General features: G+C 37.5%; 1 protein-coding gene across 1 annotated transcript; it reads right to left on the reverse strand.

Annotated features, from left to right (window-relative positions):
- Positions 1–492: 492 nt before the first annotated feature.
- On the reverse strand, positions 493–14,283 carry LOC306846550 (translation initiation factor eIF2B subunit epsilon-like). Its single transcript, XM_079380005.1, has 16 exons — positions 13,966–14,283; positions 12,210–12,334; positions 11,946–12,131; positions 11,678–11,855; positions 10,186–10,266; positions 10,026–10,103; positions 9,640–9,952; positions 8,606–8,751; positions 7,574–7,715; positions 7,060–7,161; positions 4,926–5,033; positions 4,751–4,841; positions 2,627–2,750; positions 1,159–1,284; positions 971–1,081; positions 493–688 (listed from the first exon to the last, which is right to left on the reverse strand). The coding sequence occupies exons 1-16, from the start codon at positions 14,098–14,100 to the stop codon at positions 629–631; spliced, it is 2,106 nt and encodes a 701-aa protein (XP_079236131.1). The 5' UTR covers positions 14,101–14,283; the 3' UTR covers positions 493–628.
- Positions 14,284–19,906: the final 5,623 nt, after the last annotated feature.

A 19,906-nucleotide genomic window follows, 5' to 3' on the forward strand; every position in this document is an offset into this window, starting at 1 on the left:
AACAATGCTACAGGCAGCTAATCTACTTTGAAATGCGCGTTCCGTGTCAGAATGTCTGTTTTGGTCTCTGTGACTCCGCCCACTGCCAGTTTAACCAATAGTATTTGACACCTAGGGTTGCCAGTTGCGGCCATGGAAGCCTGCAAACAAACTGGCTCTGAGACTGCCGATTTTACCCAACATAAAAAGCATCTGCATGCATTTAATAAGCTCTATGACCAAAGGAATATTAAAACAAAAATAAATCAACTCATCAACAGTGTAAGGCTTACGTCTTCCATTGTCAATTGCGCTCGTTCCTGTTCCTCGTTCAATCTGGCAACCCATGTGAGCCTCAGGTCTGATGCGGTCTCCAACATTTTGAATTTGGACTGCAGTACCCATTTCAACCCCTAGCTTTCAATTAAAGTACATTCTCATTTTTGGTTTGAACATTGCTTTTAACAAGCATTACAACTACACAGAAATCAAGAAAGAAAAACTGAATAAATATCCATTTCCACACCTTTATATGTTGACCTTTGTCAGGAATTAAACATTACACAAACATACCAAGATTTGCTTTTTTTCCTGGTTTGTAAAGGGTATAAATGAATGTCCAAAGAGTCTCACACACGATGGATTATGTTCATTCATCTCCTTCTGAAGACTCCTCAGCCTCCTCTAGCCATTGGATGAACTTCAAGAGCTGTAGAAAGACAAGACATAACAGCACAGTTAACACAGTCCTCTTTCACCCAGATTTCAGTCCATTCCAAGAAAACTTGTTCTGGTAGCTCCTCTGGCGTTGTGTGATTTTGACGAATCACGCTGCTTTCACAACTTTCCCATGTTCTGTGCTTTCATTCACACACGTCACTGACCGCCCATAAAGACGGCGTGTAATTTGACAGCAATGATCAGAATTAAAAATCTAGTGTAAATGTAGCTAAAGGCTTCATTTTACATCATTTAAACTAAAGAATCGCACCCCTTGATTCCTGCGGAGCTGGTGGCTCTTGTCTGTGGTGGAGCTCTGTTTGAACCAGCTCATGATGCTATCCTCCTCCAAGATCTCCAGCTGGTACATATTCATCAGCACCTGAAGTGGACACACATTACATACAATCAGCAAAGGAACGCGTGTTATGGTTCACTGCAGAAAAAGAGACGGCTCACTTTGACCAAAGCTGCCCAATGGGTTTCATTTTCAAGGAAAACCTCCTCCATGGAAGCAAGACAGTCCATTTGGTCTTGAGGTCTCTTCACATAGTTCTTAAAGACTGGCGTCCACTTCTTCAACAGCTGTGAGGAAAAATACAGAGACTGTTATCAGCATCTTCTGCTATAGTCAAATAGTCGTGCGCTTTATTTCTACAGCGCTTTTATACAATACAGACCATCAAAGCAGCTTCAAATATCAGAATCAGTTATCCACCTTATTTTTCCCATAAGAGCAAGTGAGGCCATTTGTAAATACAGGCCACACAGGTTATGAGTATTATTTTCAGCTTTATATTTGGAAAGGTATGAACCATGACACAAAATGGCATAAAATTTGCCAAGTTCAAGGATTTGTAAAAAAGACAGGTACTGTAAAAAGGTCAGTAGGGGCAGTATGCCATATTTCAAGGCCTTCGGTCTCTTTAACGCATACTCTGTGGAGGCTGAGAAACCACACTGTGAAATGGGCTGATGGTGCAATAGGTGGCTCAGTGTGCATTGTACTTTAATGCTACGTTTCTCATGCGCACATAACAGTCTGTATATTTTTTTAATTTTTGCAAAGGTCCTTAAGGCTATGTAATACGGTGCTAAGAATATTGTGAGAAGAAACTCAAAATTCTTATAACCTGCAGTTTTGCATAATGAAAAAGTGCACCTTGAATTCATTCAGTCGTATTTTGACTTCTTGTACGATACATTTATTTTCAATAAATTCTTTATTTTCTATTATAAAAAACTAAATAGGAGCAAGTGTCTGTAAAACAAATACTTTTCCATACACTGCTTTCTTTTTCCATACTTTTCCAAACCCCATAGGAACCCTGTGTGCAGGTTTGTGATTTTTCCCCAGACACAAAAATATATTGTTATATATTATTACAATATCAAGAGCCAACAATAATGGCTGAAATGATTATCAAATGACTTTTACACGAGAATGGCACTTTTTATTCTGTGTTAAAGGGATAGTTCACCCCAAAATTAAAATTGTCAATTTATTTACCTTCAAGTTGTTCTGAACCTGTATGAGTTTCTTTCTTCTGTTGAGCACAAAAGATGATATTCTGAAAAAGGTTGGTAACCAAACACTGGTCCCCACTGACTTCCATGGTAGGGGAAATTAAACCTATAGAAGTCAGTGGGGACCAGCAACTGTCTGGATACCAACATTCTTCAAAATATCTTATTTTATGTTCAACGGAAGAAATTCAGAACAACTTCCATGGGTGAGTGCATGATGACAGAATTACATTTTTGGGTGCACTATCCCTTTTAGAGATTCACTAAAACATTGTTTTCTGTTACAAGATGTAAAAACATAAACATGCTTCTAAAAAGTTATTGGTCTGATAAACGGTATAGTCCTGAAAAACGAGATTTTTTGCTTTAATCCCTGTACATGTCAAGCAGTCAGACTCACAGGCAGCAGGTGTGATGAATACTGAGCGATGCTTATCTGAGCCCCCTGCTGGTGGAAAGGAAACTCCAGCACAACTCGAATCAAGATCTGCATAACCTCCTTCAGAGAAATGTTGTAGGCATACCTGAGAAGAGACAATGGCATTTACCTTATCATACAAGTAGTATGACTTTTGAGTAGCCATAAACTGTGTGAGGAACAGATAGAAAAAAGTCTCCATTTACTTCAAACTCTCAAATCTCATTCTTAACGTTCAGAATCAAATCAGCACACTGACACAAAGCAAAAGCAATGTCATTCGGCCATCAAAATCCATGCAATGTTTGGTCTGTTCATCATATGGCATCTGAAATACTGGAATGTCCATATGGACAACATGTGACTTGCGCTGGCAAAATGAGTCACAATATGCAAATATTCAAAAATGAGCTATTTTAATGTCACATTCTCCATTAAAAAAATTAGTTGGAATAGGACAGAAAATGACTGAGCTACAGCCGTTACAAACTCAATTCTGAGAAAGATCACCTAGAAACATTGCATCTTTTCCTCCAAATCTTTGTTATAAATAAGAACATACGAAAAAAGCAATAGAACAAATATAAAAAAGAAACAATGCATTAACTTTTCCATTTTACTTCTAAACAAAAACAAATAATCAAATGTAAAAATCCCTTTAGTGAGTTCATTACAAATAAAGCTTGACAGCTGAGGTCACTGAACTGTTATCGAAAAAGAGCATCTCATGTTATGTGTCTGAGAAAAAGCAGCATATGGATTTGCAACAAGCAGCAAGTAATCTCTTAAAGGGGTCCTATTATGCTTTTTCACTTTTTGAATTTTAGTCAGTGTGTATGTTTGGGCATAAAAACATCTACCAAGTTACAAATCTCAAAGTCTACTCCAAAGGGAGATATTTCGTTTTTAAAAAATCCTTTTCAAGAACTACAATGAACGGCTCGTTTGGACTACAGCGTTGCTTTCCTGTATTTGTGATGGAAACCGACTGTTTTAAGAGAACTTTGGCTGTCATTTTCATTTCATCTTGCATGTAATGTCTGATAAAGAAGTGTTTGTGAGCGGAGCTCTCTCTCAAATCTGTGGGACTATGGTATAAATAAATTCAACTGTATAACAGTTTCACTGCAATTCATGTTATAATGTTAGAATTAAAGAATAATACATATTACCATTGCACTTATCTGTACATAGTAAATGCAGTTATTTTTAAGATGTTGTTTACATCCTACAATATGATTTAGCCGGGGGAAAAAAACAACAATAACGTTACCACTTTAATATGTCTTGCAATATCCGTGTGTGCAAAGGTTCTGCGCGATCCTCTGGTTCAATATTCTAGAGGTCTGAATTGATATGGCAATATTGACGAACTTTGGCAAGGGGCGGGGCAATACTGAAACACCCGCCAATCACAACGCACTGGGATAGCTAACCAATCACAACACATTTCATTTTTCGTAAGGCGGGCCTTCATCAAACCCAGAACTAATCGAGCCGTTTGTGTCAGGCTGGGGAGAGAGGTATTGTAATAATGTAAATTATGTGAAAAATAATGCAATTTTCAAGCCACCAAGCATGAGAGCATGTCCTAGTACACCCCCAAAACTAAATCAAGACTTTGTAAAAGGGCATAATAGGACCCCTTTAATTTTCAGGTGAACCATTCTATTAACTGGAATGTGTAAATAAATCCAAAGTTCTGTCGTGAAACTCTAGATGGCGCAGTCCGATAGGTTCTAACTCAGTCTGACAATGACATCATCACATGGCGCAGCTGACTGGTTTCTTTGCTCGCTGCTCAACATTCAAATACTTGGCTAGTGCTTGCTTTAGCGCTTCAGAATCCCTCCACTGGTATAGATCTGCTACAAAGTGATTTCATGTATGATATATATGGGGGTTAATTCATATACGTTATATGTGCAGCTGCAGTGTTTCTTACATGCTCACAGCAGCATGTTGTGGATGTGTTGGCAGTAGAGAGTCTCAGTACTTGCTCTGCAGCGTAGCAGGTCTATTCCGCCAAGACCAATCACATTAACACTGCCACATACATTACCATGCTAAACCCTCAGAGAGTTAGTGTATGTAATTCTAACTTACTTGAGTGAGTTGATCTCAACAACCAGATTGTCAAAGCTTATGTTCTCATCCAGCCCTCTCTGTAACGTACCATGAACCTCATTCTGAAACACTGAGGGGAAAGAACAGTTAGTATGAAACTGGGAGAGCGGAGTGATATTAGAAAAGATGAATAGAGCTCTGATATTCATGTAACCTTTGACATCATCCAGTTCAGGTGATGCAGGGTGGCTTCCCAGGTCATGTGATCCCTCGCTGACCTCACTTTCACTGTCACTCTCTGGGTCGGGATTCAACGCTAGGCCTGGAAACATCATCATCATCATCATCATCAATGCCCGTTTATTTAACTTCATCTCATTAATAAAACCTGTATACACCGTTCCCATTCCCTGGTCAGTTTTGATCTGGTGAAACTGGAGCTTATTGACCTAATGTAGCCCCGCTGCGCTCGTTGTCTTCTGTTTTCCTTTTGAATTTCCACAGCGTGAAGGTAAAGTGGTACTTAAGGGAATTTAATTAAATTTCTCTGACCTTACAAGTCATGCTGCTCAAAAACAGTCCAAATTTGTGAATACTTCATATTATTTTTCTAACAAAACATAAAAAAACAATTATATATATTCATCAAAACAAAACAGTTTATGCAAGTAAAATGAATATATCACTTTCAGCCTGAACCTGCAATGCTTCATCAATAGATGCAAGCAGAATAAAATGTGGACTACTACTCCTTTTTCAAATTTAAATGATTTGGTCTTTGAAATTTTGCTCTGCACCCCTTTGGGCTGTAGTTCATTAGATATGCTTTATTTGTTACATATTACATCTTTTGTCTGTTTATAGCATCTTTCTTTGTGCTTACACAGTCAAATGTACAATGTTTACGTATAAATGTATTTTACATAAGTAAAATGAGACAAATCTAACTGATAGATGTAAAAAAAAAAAAAAAAAAAAAAATCTGCATAATTTCACATGTAAAGCCACAGTTCACTTCAAGGTCAAAACTGACCTGAATGCAAAAGGTGTAACAATTTAAATGGTTGTATCTCCTAAAAACATTTTTTTTTTAAAACGTATGATGTGTATTTTTTGATAGTCTTAATTCTTATGCAAAGTTTTTTCCCGTAGTTAAAACCATGGATTTTTTTTTTTGTTGACATTTTTATGCAGCATTCTGGGTCAAAACTGGCCCGAATACAACAGGAGGGTTAAATTCATTAAGTCGTTTGAAACTTGTATGACTTTTTCTAAAGATGTCTGAAGTCATTAAATAGCTTTGTGTGAGGAACTGACTGAACTTTAAGTTGCTATGTTAACTGCATTTATAGGATAGAGTCAATTTAATACAATTGGTAGCGAGTTGTGGATAAATTTATAGACCAGGACCGGTATTCATGAAGAATTTTAGTGCTAAGAGTTGCTCCTAGTAACACAATTCTAAGAAATGTGGGTGTTTCCTCTTAAAAATTAAAGAAAAGATCCTAGTAAAGAAAAAAGTCATTCAGAAAGCATCTTAACCCTTAAAAGGTCCAAAATTGTTAGCAGTATGGACGAGGGTTTTAAGGGACTTAAGAGTTTCTTTAGCAGTGGAGAAAATGGACGAAACATGAAGAGGGAGAAGAAATGTGTTGCACACAATGCATGACAGTGAGTTAATAAGACGCTACACATTAGATTGTGCAGGGATCATGTCTGTGACCGATCTTTTTAGAGACATGCTAACATCTCTGACACTGCGCTGAAATGCCATAGCGCCAGAAACAGCACTTATTAGGCTATGTCTCTGCTCATTTCCTATAAAATACGGTAAGTATGACAGCATGGTAAATAAAAAATAAAGAATATATATACATATATAATGTGTGTGTGTGAGAAAGAGAGAGAGAGAGAGCGAGAGTACGGTAAAACAGGAAAAATTAAGCCTGTAAATTCAAAGTGAAGGTTTATAATATACCCTACTCTTAAAAGCGCTCTTTTATTTCCTTCTTGACAACCAACCAATCACAGTCTTCAAAAGAATGTGTCATAGCTAGCAACGGGGTCAACCCCGCCTCCTCACTAAGATAAAAGTTTTTGTCTTTTCCTCGCTCATAGTTACTCTCAGATCGGTCCCGAATCACTTTTAAGCTAAGACTCCTAGTTAGAAATTAAGCTAAATTAGGAGCTCTCTAAAAGGATTCTTACAATCTTTAGGAATACGGGCCCAGACCAGTATAGCAATTCTTTAAAATCCTTTGTGAAGAAAAAAAGTGCTTCAAGTTTGGACCAAGGGTGAATAAATGAGGACAATATTTTGAGTGTAATGTGATTCGAAGACATCTCACCCCAAATGCATTCAGCAAGCTCATCTTCCTCGGTGTCAGCGAGACTGCTGGTCTTCCATCTGTATCCTTTCCCCTCTGAACCAACCTCTGCTGGGTTAAACACTGACAAAACAAACAACATGCATGTGAATGACATCCAACAAGTTCAGTTTTTAGAGGAAATAATGTCTTTTTTTTTATCAAGACCACAATTTATTTTAATGCATCCTTGTTACACAAGTACATACTGATTAATTTACATGTACTTACTATAGATTTAGTATTACCTGCTTGTAATTATCTATACTTTACTGCTACTACTTTATTAAATGCATGCATCATGTGACAAGGACACATTTAAATAAAGTGTTTTCAAATATAATCCCATCAGATATTCGACCCACAAATTAAGATCAAGTCAGTGACCATCAGCATTTAAACCAATGTCAGAGTGACCGGCACAATCCCAGTGCAGAGCATTGCACAGAACGTGTACTTTATGATGTCCACATAAGAAAATAAGATGAGCATGAACCTTTCTGTTTGGTTTTGTCTTTACTGTAGCCAGCATCGTCATCGCTCAAGAACTCATCCTCATCTTCCTCATCCTCTTCATCTGGATGGTGCATGGACAGAACTGTGCCTTCCTGAAGAGTAATATCTGGACCCACCACAACCTGCATAGCAACACTTCTTTAGAAAACAAGGAAACTAGCGAGTGATTGGACACAGCGAAGAATTATTAATGTAAAAAAAACTTTTGTCTCATTAAGCCTCTATTTTGAGCATCAACAATTTAGGGACCAAATAATCATTTAAATAAATTTGGATAACTAAGTTTATTTAGCTTTCCTATATTTAATATATTTGAATACATGTGACCCTGGAGCACAAAAGCAGTCTTAAGTCGCTCGGGTATATTTGTAGCAATAGCCAACATTACAGTATATGGGTCAAAATGATAAATATTTATTTTATGCCAAAAATCATTAGGATATTAAGTAAAGATCATGTTCCATGAAGATATTTTACAAATTCAAACTGTAAATATATTAAAACTTAATTTTTGATTAGTAATATGCATTGCTAAGAACTTAATTTGGACAACTTTAAACCATACATCAATGGAAAGCTTATTTATTCATCTTACAGATGATGTATAAATCTCAATTTCAAAACATTGGCCCTTATGACTGGTTTTGTGGTCCAGGGTCACATATACAATTTAAAATATATAGTATATTTAGTTTATATATTTAAAAAAAATAAATAAATCACATTTTTTTTATTCTGAATAGACAACAAAAAGTAATTTACTAGAGGTTCTGAGACAATGTTAATTGCTTTTTAATAATTTGGGTTGAGTGAAGGATTCAGTGACTCACTCATAAAAGACTGCACTTACTGGATGAATCAGTGTTTTTGAACAAATCTCTTAAAATAATGCCTGAAATACATCTTTAGCAGTCACTCGTAACTGATGTGATCATCTGAAGCGTCAAGTTACTTTGATTTCAAATAACAACTGTTCTTGTCTGTAATTTGAGGCGGTGTTGTGGTTTCTTACGTTGTAGGCGAGCACACACTGCTCGTTCAAAACGACTCCGTGTTTCACCTCCACATTATCACAGATAACCGACTGCTTGACCGTCACATCGTTGGCTATGCGGACTCTGTTCCATATGTAAGCTCTATCCAGAGTCACATTGTCTCCTAAGTAGACAAAACAGCAGTTAGCAGGATGTCAAACAAATAGATTTTCACACGGTATTTTTTAAAAATGCGAACATATAAAGAATGATAACTGAGTTTGAGAAGGCATGGACTGTGTGATTATACATGCATAGCACAGAAAATATACGAGAGTAAGGCTGGGAAAAATGGCTAAAAACATTATCATATTTTTTCCCCCGACATCATTTACCATAGTGGAGAAGGAAATGCTTTCCATGTTTGTTAGACCTTGAGAATGGATGCAAACAACACAAAACGAATTGTCTATTCACAAATAAACTCCACAGAGTAGCTACCTTTTAATGTAGGACCCCCCCCAATCTCAGTTCTGTTTTCCATTTTATTTTCTTCTGAATTCTGTGTTTTTTAACTCATCAAATGTTAAAAAATCAAAAATCATGTCTAATGAAATTAATTAGTAGTACATCCAATAAGATGCTGCACGGCAGAACCGCATACATTAAAACATGGATGAAAAAATATCTTAGTTGTATGATATTCCTTAAAAATAATATTATTATTAATTTGAGAAGTAAATTTAGTATGCAATAATACTATACATTTCAGTCATAATTTCTTCAAGTTAAACCAAAAATGTATTTGTTGTGAGGATCTTTGAGCTTTGGTGTGTATTTGACGTTTTTCTCAAATGAAACCTTTTAAAGCCGCTGAAGTGACTCTCAGAGCAGCTCTGAAGTTCATATATACTCATTCACACAGACGCAGATCATGCACTTACTGCTGCTGTTGCGTTTATTTCTGCTGTGTGATTGGCTGATCCATATAGAGTAAAAAATTATATTGTTTAATCACCCAGCCCTACAATATCATGAACCGAAACTAAATAATTTAATATAAAGACCGTACCGATGACACAGTTTGCACCAATCACAGTATTTGATATGGTGCAGTTCGCGCCGATGATTGTATTTCGGCCAATAAGCACATTTTCCTCCATCTGGCTGCCGTGACCCAGACTGACCCCTGGCTCACGGTACACATTATGTCGAGAGTGAGTACAGCTCTGGCCTTCCTGGTCTGCAAAGTTGGCCTCGGGTGTGATCGGATAGATCCAGCGGCGGATCATGTCGGAGGAGACGGTGTCGTACATGAGGAGGTTCGACACACGAGCACCATATCCGTCTTTAGTGACATGCATATGGATCTGGTTTCCCAGGATCTAGTGGAAGAAACTCTGTCAGATATCACACGAATTCACAAAGAAGCAAGTCACTTGATTCTGTGTTTCATACCTCTTCATTGACTAGAAGCCCACGGACAAAGTCGTTTTTTGTCTGATAGTCAAAGTTGTCTGTGAAAAGCTCAGCAACCTACATTAAACAACATTCACTTTTATTGAGCAATGTGTTTATAATTTAAACATCCACGACTGTAAAGCAAACGAATGCTCACCTGTGGAGAACAGATGCTAATATGACAATCCAAAAGATCAAACCTAATTTCAAACTCATCACTTCCACTATGGAAAATATTCTGTGGGGAAAAAAGGCACAATTATAAATCACTAAATGCAATGACTTCTATGTTGAGCTGCCTGGAATTTATGAATTTTGTTTGGTATTATGGTTTTAAAAACATATTTGTTGTGCTGTCTGATTTTCATGACTGCAATAATCTTCATTTGATTAATAAACCATTAAAAATGATTAAAAGAGGAGTAATGCTACTAGTTCTCTATGCAAACAGGAAACTTCAGGAGATTCAACCACAATGTTAGTAGGTGTGCTTTGATCAACTGTTTTCAACAATATAATAATAGAAATGTTCCTTGAGAAGCAAATCAGCATATTAGAATAATTTCTGAAGGATCATGTGACACCGAAGACTGATGATGCTGAATATTCAGCTTCAATCACAGGAAAAATCATATTTAAAAAAATTGTAAAATAGTTATTTTAAATAGTAAACCATTTTACAATATTACAATTTTTACTGTATCAAATAAATACAGCCTGGGTGAGCAGAGGAGACTTCTTTCAAAAACATTAAAAAAATCCCGTATAAATTACAGACTTTTGAATAGTAGTGTCATCAAAGTTGTCCTAAAGCCTAAAAATCAAAATGCGTTCTTGTCTTAGGACAACTTTGATGAACTTTTCTGATCCTCTTCAAATGTTGAGTTCTGTATATAGACACTAAAATAATCCAGATGAAGACAGATGGGCTTGTGAGGGCAAAGCCTACAGTGCTTAATGCTGGATTGATGATCATTATAACCCAAGGGTTTGTTAACTATCAATATTTATTATCATTTTATTGGTATGTTTTATCCAGAAATTTCTTATAACATACTGAGATTTTTTTTTTATTAACTACATTTACAGTGCATGTTTTACTGTACATTTGTGACCAATCATGGACCACAAAACCAGTCATACGGTTAGATTTATACATGATCTGAAAGCTGAAAATAAATAATCTTTCCATTGATGTATGGTTTATTAGGACAATATTTGGCCGAGACGCAACTATTTGAAAATCTGGAATCTGAGGGTGCAAAAAAAAATCTAAATATTGAGAAAATCTCCTTTAAAGTTGTCCAAATTAAGTTCTTAGCAATGCATATTACTAAGCAAAAATGAAGTTTTGATATATTTATGGTAGGAAATTTACAAAATGTCTTCATGAAACAATCTTTACTTAATATCCTAATGATTTTTGGCATAAAAGAAAAAGTGATAATTTTGACCCAAACAATGTATTTTTGGTTATTGCTACAAATATACCCCAGCGACTTAAGACTGGGTTTGTGCTCCAGGGTCACATTTGATGACACATTTTGCATCATCAGTATGAGATTGGTTTATGAAATTGGCAAATACCACCGATAGCGATCGGTACCCGATTGATCAGAGCACCCCTAAATATCAGTAAAACATCTCACCATAGGGAAGTGAAGCTTCTTTAAGGCCTGTGCTCTCTGGTAATGAAGGATGCGCTTGCTCTTGCTGTCCATAGCTACTATGATATCATCGTCTTCACAGCGAGTCTTGTGACCGGGCGGCGACTCTTTGAAGATCATGGTCATCACTGAGACATTCTTGTCCATTTTGCGCCGCTGTCTATCAGGAAAGTGAAAAGTGCATTAATGATACATGATTTCTAAACTATGGAACTTTTATAGACCGGGTCTGTGGAGGATCGACACTCACTTGTGTTCCTGTAAAGCCTGGGAAACATCAATGTTGGACACCACGTCCCCATACACCAGCAGAAAGTCTGAGCGGACTAGAGCTTTGGTGTCCACGTCCCTCAACACATCCCCGAGAGAGCGGTACAGATCAGAGGTGATGATGTGCACCACATTTGGAGACATGGGGCGACACCATTTCGACTTTCTGTGAAATAAGAAAAACACTGAGTCATCAGAGTCTCTGTCATTCAACAGCAGCATTAAAAACGTCACAGCGTCTCACTGTAAGTGTTCCTTTATTTTGCTGGACATCCAGCAGCAGAAGACAAACGTCTCTTGAACTCCAGTAGATGTCAGAAACTCTAACGTGTAGTCAATCATGGAGACATTAGCCAGAGGCAGAAGAGCCTAGTGGGAAAAACACAAGAGTGAAAAATATAGAACAATAGTCTATGCTAATACCATAGTACAGTTCTCTTTTGTGTCTTCTTGTGCTTGAATGGACAAATAAACACAAATTATGTCAAAATACCCATCGTGGCAAGCAACTTCTAATCCATCACCATTAGATCTGTGCATTAGGGCTTGTGACTTGCAATTGTCTGTCATTAATGTTAGCAAAAGACAGAGAAAATCCCTTACTGCTCGACTGAATACCTTATAGTTTTTAAAAGGATTATTCTACATTTAATTTGTACAGTAAAAACTATGCAGTGTCTGATTATTCAATTTCTGTACCTCAATACTACAGTTAGATCTACCTGAATAATTGAAGAAATAATAATTCCTCACTGTTTATTTCATTTTTCAATCTTTGCTGTATTGCATGTTTTGTGCTATTGCTTGTAATGTTTATTTGTTATTATTTTATTACTGATTGCTCATGTCTGAACTTTATATTAGTCAGCAGTTTTTGCTCAAAACAATGACAACCATGACTTTTTATTCTATTTTATCCATTTATTTTATTGCATCAGGGCTACTGTAAATGTTGGCAGCACAAGTAATCACTTACCCGAGAATGATTCATCAGGTCACAAATTCCTGTACGTTTTCATATCGCAGACAAACAAAATATTGCAATGCCAGTTTTTTCCAATATAGGGCAGTTCTTATATTAATGAACGATTACCATACTCTATTTTAAAAGTACTGGTACCATATCTCCAAAAAAGAAGGTAAAACAGAATAGCATTAGATGGAAATACAATGGTGCTTCAATGCATGCTACTCGATTGCCATATTCACCTAGCATGGTATATAAATGGTACACAAAGGTACTTTTAAGGACACTGTACTATTACTAAGCAAAAAGCACGGGAAAGTTATGTACAACAACACAGACTGTTATATAGTTAGAGTTCTGGATTTTCAGTCAAATACATGCTGCTGTGCATAAAACAGACTAAATGCTTGAAATGGTACTATATGTGCATGACTTTAACATTAAAACAAGCTGATCATGCTTTTGTGGGGAGAAAAGCCTTCTTGTCCCAGCAGCAACAGTTTTCCCCTCCACCGTGTTTAAAGTTTATGATATAAAAATGATAGTGGTTGTTTTTGGTTATTAACTAGCTAGTCAAATGTGTTGATTAAACTTTATGTGATTTATATATATTTATTATATAATATATTTGTGGAGCTTATATTGGGCAGGAGTTATTGACACATCGAGCGATATTTTCAAAATACAAAATACTGTATTTGTATTTAAATACATTTTCAACACAGTATTTTAAATACATTTTGATATATCTGTGCCCATTTCTGAACATAAATGACTTTCTGGTTAATAACATCCTCCTTATTCAGCTAAAACTGCATAAACACAAATCAAAACACTTTAAAGTGAAACCCAGGTGACTTTCTTTCCTATATAGCAGCCCATAAGTGATATAAAAACAATAAAAATGCAGCATATATATATATATATATATATATATATATAAACTGAACCTGGTGTTTGCACATGACAGATGAACAGTTGAACTACAGACACATGCTGGAGCTGTGTGTGGTGTGTTTGGATCCTCTCTCACCCGAGGCTGGTCTTTGCTGATGGGGAAGAACCTGCGGTTGAAGCTGTCTGCGACGAGAACGGCCTGCAGCGGCTGCTCCTCTTCATCTTTATCCGCCTTTCTAGCGCGACTCTGCTTCGCTGCTTTGCCTGCCATGTTTGTCAGTTTGGTGACCCGGAAGTGATCTCTAATTAGTACGTTTTAATATTTCTATTAGGAATTCTCCAGTTTTAACGTCCGTTTAACGTCTATTACAGTTTCTCAGTGTCAGTATTCATTTAGAAATTATTGTTCAAGCTGTCGCTGGAGAACCGGCGCTGTCTCGTGATGCGTGTTACTGATTCAGGATGGACCAATCACAGGCCGCGTTTCATTTCGAGGGCACGCCCTTTTGTATTAATTATTTATTTATCACAGACCGGGCAGTAGTTACTAGTAACTTTGTTACTGTAATAATATTACTTTTTGAAGTAACTAGTAGTGTAACTAATATTTCAGTATTACTGTTACCATCCATAAAACAGCTTAGTTACTTTTAATGCCTCAACCCTGCTGATTTAAAATCCATCAATCAAATATTTTCTAGATTTATTTTCTATTTTTTATGACTCGCACATGCATGTGATGTCTCCAGTGCAGCAGGCAAGCGTGGAATATAGAAAAGCTTACATTCAGCAGATAGAAATATTGCATTATATTGATTTTGTCAGGAAAAAAAGACCCACATCCCTCTGATCAGCACGTTGTACATTATATTACTATAATTAAACATATTTTTGGAAGATTAAACAGTTTCTTACAAACTTATGTGATTTGATAAAATACATAATGAAATATAATCATATGTGACCCTTGACCACAAAACCAGTCATAAGGGTCATTTTTTTTAAATTGAGATGTATGCATCATCTGAAAGCTGAATTAATAAGCTTTCCATTGATGTATGGTTTATTAGGACAATATTTGGCCGAGATGCAACTATTTGAAAATCTGGAATCTGAGGGTGCAAAACAATCAAAATATTGAGAAAATCTCCTTTAAAGTTGTTCAAATGAAGTTCTTAGCAATGCATATTACTAATCAAAAATGAAGTTTTGATATATTTGCGGTAGGAAATGTACAAAATATCTTCATGGAACATGATATTTACTTAATATCCTAATGATTTTTGGCATAAAAGAAAAATGCATATTTTGTCCCACACAATGTATTTTTGGCTATTGCTACAAATATACCCCAGCGACTTAAGACTGCTTTTGTGCTTCAGGGACACATATATGGGTAACGGAGAAATTACAATTAACTTCAAGCTACACATGAGAATTAATGAGATTAATAAAACACTTCTACTGGAATGTCACCATCAATCACTACTGAGTGATTGAGTAATAACTTCTGACTGCGATCCAATGTGGATTTTGTTCAAATGATGTTGTTAGTAACATTCTAGAAGAATTATATGTGGACGATACACAGTTACAACTTCTGTGGGGCGTGAAGAAAAAGTAATGTAACTAGTAGTGTAACTAATTACTGTTGGCAGAACGTAATGAGTAAAGTAACAATATTACCTTTGAAAGGAGTAACTAGTAATGAGTAATATATTACATTCTTTGAGTAACTAACCCAACACTGTCACAGTATCGATGTTTTTCCACTCAGGTTTCAAAGCAGGTTCAAAGGATAAATAAACTAGAAATTAACAGTGTCTTTTGGTAACTTAAGTTATGAAATGATTTGACGCAGCTCAACAGAAGACATTATTCATCTCAAATTAGTTCAGTGTTGATTCAACAGTCCTGAATCAGAGTATAATGACATTGTGATGAGGAAGAGCATTTATACGTTTAAAAGCTGAATGTTAATATGTTTCTTAGTACAAATTTTAAGTTCTGAATGAAAGCAATCATTACTGCTGGTACACTCCAAAAAAATACATAAAAGGTTCTTCAGCGGTTCTTTGGGGTGGTTAAGGTGATATATAGCACTACTGCCGTACATAAAGAAGCCATTAAGTTTTTTAACTGTGTTTGCAGATGGATGGGATTAATGCAGAACACAAATTACAAGCATGGGTTACCATACTTGCCCACACCTCACTTCAATACTGGGGGCCTGAAGTCATGGCCTAATGGATAGAGAGTCAGACTTGTAACCCGAAGGTCACGGGTTCGAGTCTCAGGTCCAGCAGGGATTGTAGGTTGGGGGAGTGAATAACCAGCGCTCTCCACCCTCAATACCACGACTGAAGTGAGACCCTTGACTTGAGCAAGGCACCGAACCCCCAACTGCTCGACATAATGTGATACTGATTAGACAAAGATTTCGTTTTTTGGAAAACACCAAAAGTAAGTGATTTACTTCATTCACAATATGTATTTATAACATCATATTGTTTTACAACGACATTTATGTGATATGCACACAAACTTTTCTCAGAGAGACATTTGCTTTGATTCACGATGCGGAGCAGGCAAAGAGGTTACAGTTATCAACAAGACACCTGAAGTAAGTGTTATACCTCATTTACAATGCTTTTTGTAACATCATATTGACAAATCAAACCATTGTAAACTCTCCAAATTTAAAATGGTAATATAAATAATTGGTTCTTGCATGTCTCGTGAAGAAATATCATATCATGAAGCTTGTACATTGAGTTATTTTGATGTGTCGATTTACTGGGTTTGAGTGCTATTTTAGAATATTCATATGACATAAATCTTTTCAGTATGTTCACACTTTATATATTGAGTGAGTTAAAACTTTTTTTTAAAGTGATTTTGTCACCTCAAGATATGCCATGACTTACTTTGAACAAGATTTGTGGGTGCTTTTTTTAGTGAAGTGAGTGAAGTGACCCAAGATTCAGCCAAGTATAGTGACCCATACTCGGAATTCGTGCTCTGCATTTAACCCATCCATCGTGCACACACACACACACACACCGTGAACACACACACACACACACACACACCGTGAACACACACACACACACCGTGAACACACACACACCGTGAACACACACACACACCGTGAACACACACACACCGTGAACACACACACACCGTGAACACACACACACCGTGAACACACACCCGGAGCAGTGGGCAGCCATTTATGCTGCGGCGCCCGGGGAGCAGTTGGGGGTTCGGTGTCTTGCTCAAGGGCACCTCAGTCGTGGTATTGAGGGTGGAGAGAGCGCTGGACATTCACTCCCCCCACCTACAATCCCTGCCGGCCCGAGACTCGAACCCACAACCTTTGGATCACGAGTCCAACTCTCTAACCATTAGGCCACGACTCATGGTTTCTCTCTAACGGTTACTCTCACGACTCATGGTTTCTCTCTAACGGTTACTCTCTAACCATTAGGCCACGACACATTTTAAGAATGTGTTTTGTGTTCATCAGAAGTGAGTTATAGGGGTTTGGAATTACATTTTTGATTCAATTATTCCTCTAATGTTGTTACAGATGGTTCATGCTGGAATAACTGAAAAATCAAAAAAGAAATGTGTTTTGAGTATAAAATCATCAGTACATTGTCAAGTTGGATGAAAAGAGCTCTTTGTTAACATTTTTAGGACACGTAACAGACATGGATAAGCCACATTACAATATTTAAAATTATTGATTGTCATGCATAACTTTTTGATCATTAATATTTTTTTATTTGCCTAATTATAATTAGAAGTCTGGAGTCTTTCTAGTAGGGCTGCCCTCGACTAAAGATTTTCTAAAGACTGTTTTTTATATTTTATTGACAGCCCCCATTTTTAACAATTTAACTACCCCAATAGATTGATGCTGGAGAAAATGAACAAAGCATCAGGGAACATCTGCGTGTAATGAAGGAGGAAACAGAGAAGTTTAGACTAAACGTAGAGATCCTCAAAGAAAGGATGGCACTGATAAAATGCTATCGGACAAATTTTGTGTCCAAATATAGCATAGAGGAGACTCTCTCTGAGTTCTTGTGTTTCATACTGGCCAAAATGTTCAGTACAGCAGTGTGTTAATTGCCTCATTTAATTGTATGAGAAAAAAAACAAGAAGGGTAAAAGCATCCACCATGTTATGTTAATCTAATGAGGTTATTTTGTTTAAAGGCCTACAGTTGGAAGCAGCTATTCTGCTCTTGCCTGCTCTGTTCAAGGAGGACCCGGGGTTGCTGTTTGAAGTTGAGGTGAGCCATGAACAGTTGTGTGTGAAACACAATCTAATCAAAGCACTACACTTATTTCACATTTTGTTATTCAGATGATTTCAATGCAAACATTCATTTTTTTAGTTTGTTGGTCTACACAAACTGTTGGTTCAGTTGCCCCATGAGCCACGGCGTGAAGTCAGTGCCTTGGTCCGTGAAGATCTCCTCTGGTATTCCTACCCTGGAGAAGAGTTGAATGAGAGAATGGACGATCTTCTGTGTGGTGGTACGCAGTGGGAAAACTTCTGGATACCGTGTTGCGTAGTCACTGATTACCAAGATGTACCGATGACCTGCACTGCTTTTCTCCAATGGCCCCACAATGTCCATAGCAATCCGCCTGAAAGGTTCAGAAATCACAGGGAGAGGTTGCAAGGACGCCCTGCTCTGCTGGGGCACAGCACTGGTTTTCTGACATGTGGTGCATGTGTTGCAATGTGTCAGTACATCAGTGTATAATGTTGGCCAGTGAAAGCGTGAGCTAATGTGTGCGTATGTCTTTTGTTGGCCCAGATGGCCAGCCCAAGGAACTGTGTGTGCTAGCTGAAAGACAAGTGGATGACAACAAGTTGGCACAACAAGACGGGTCACATCATTAGCTTGCACATACAACACATCATTCATTAGCACATATCTTTCATTACTCAGGTCAGATGGATTAGCAGAAGCAGTTTTTTCAGTGCTCTCTTGGTCGAACCCATCACTGATACAAGTTCTTAAGGCGATGGTAAGTCTCAGTTGGTGATTCCCCAGGAACAGTAGGTGATCGGAACCGCTGACGGTAGTTTTCTGGTGAGATGTTGAATGCCTCCTTCAGATCCTCGTACACCTCTGGCTGCTCCTCATCCATCGCCAGGTACGCCTCCAACGCTTGCCCAATCAGTAGTGGAACCAGATGGTAGCTCCACTCCTCCTCAGGCCACCTCCAGGTCCTTGCCAGACGCTCGAACCACCAAAGATAGTTTTCAACGTCTTCACCCTGTTGGAAGACCGGCATCTTTGGTTCAGTTCGCTGCATCATCTCTCTCGGCACAGGAACACTTGGGGAGTCTCTGTCGTGTGCTGATCTGCGCTGTGTAGAAACCCTCTGTGCAGCTGATGTCGGTAGCTCCATTCGTGGGCTTTCGCTGTCAGACAATGTTTCAGCAGGTCTAGCTGACTGCAGGATAGACTCGCGTAGACCCCGGAGCTCTTGCAGATATCTCTCCTCTCTCTGCTGTTGTGCGTCCAGGAACTGACGCATCAGGGAAACCATTCCCTCACCAGCTGTAGCGGCTGGAGTGATTGGCTTAGTCCGTGGTAATCTGGACTTTCTTAAGGTACCAGGAAGCGTGGACAACTCCAGCGTCACCAGCCTGCAGCCAGACGAGACGGACAGTAACATCGCTGGTAAGGACACGCTCACTAAATATCAACATTTCTGTTATATTCATCTCTGGTTAATTAAGGAACAGAGAGGTTTAATTAACCAGTTGATAGTTCAGACTTTAGTTGAATCGGTAGTGCTTCGATTCTATAGAGATTGAAAAGCCCACAATAGCAGCTAATTCTTAAGATGAAGATATGGAGGAAATGAAATACAGAAAATAAGAAGTTGTGTATATACCTTTATCTCATCTCATGAATGTATTTTAGCTGATTTATCAAATCATCATGCAGCATTGTCAAAATGCTTGCCTTTGTTATTATAATGCCACCAATTCGGGTAATACTTTACAATAACCTTCCTTAGTTAACTTTCATTAATGCATT

Source organism: Barbus barbus, assembly GCF_936440315.1.
Source record: "Barbus barbus genome assembly, chromosome: 26".
In the NCBI taxonomy this organism is placed as follows: Eukaryota; Metazoa; Chordata; class Actinopteri; order Cypriniformes; family Cyprinidae; genus Barbus; species Barbus barbus.

Bases quoted from the DNA above. Each gene is read 5' to 3' on its own strand.
- LOC306846550 (XM_079380005.1), bottom strand. From the start codon at position 14,100: ATGGCAGGCAAAGCAGCGAAGCAGAGTCGCGCTAGAAAGGCGGATAAA. The intron at 12,132-12,209 runs GTGAGACGCTGT...CTTATTTCACAG, and splicing joins AAAATAAAGGAACACTTACA to AAAGTCGAAATGGTGTCGCC. The intron at 7,716-8,605 runs GTAAGAAACCAC...GTTGCTATGCAG, and splicing joins AGTGTGTGCTCGCCTACAAC to GTTGTGGTGGGTCCAGATAT.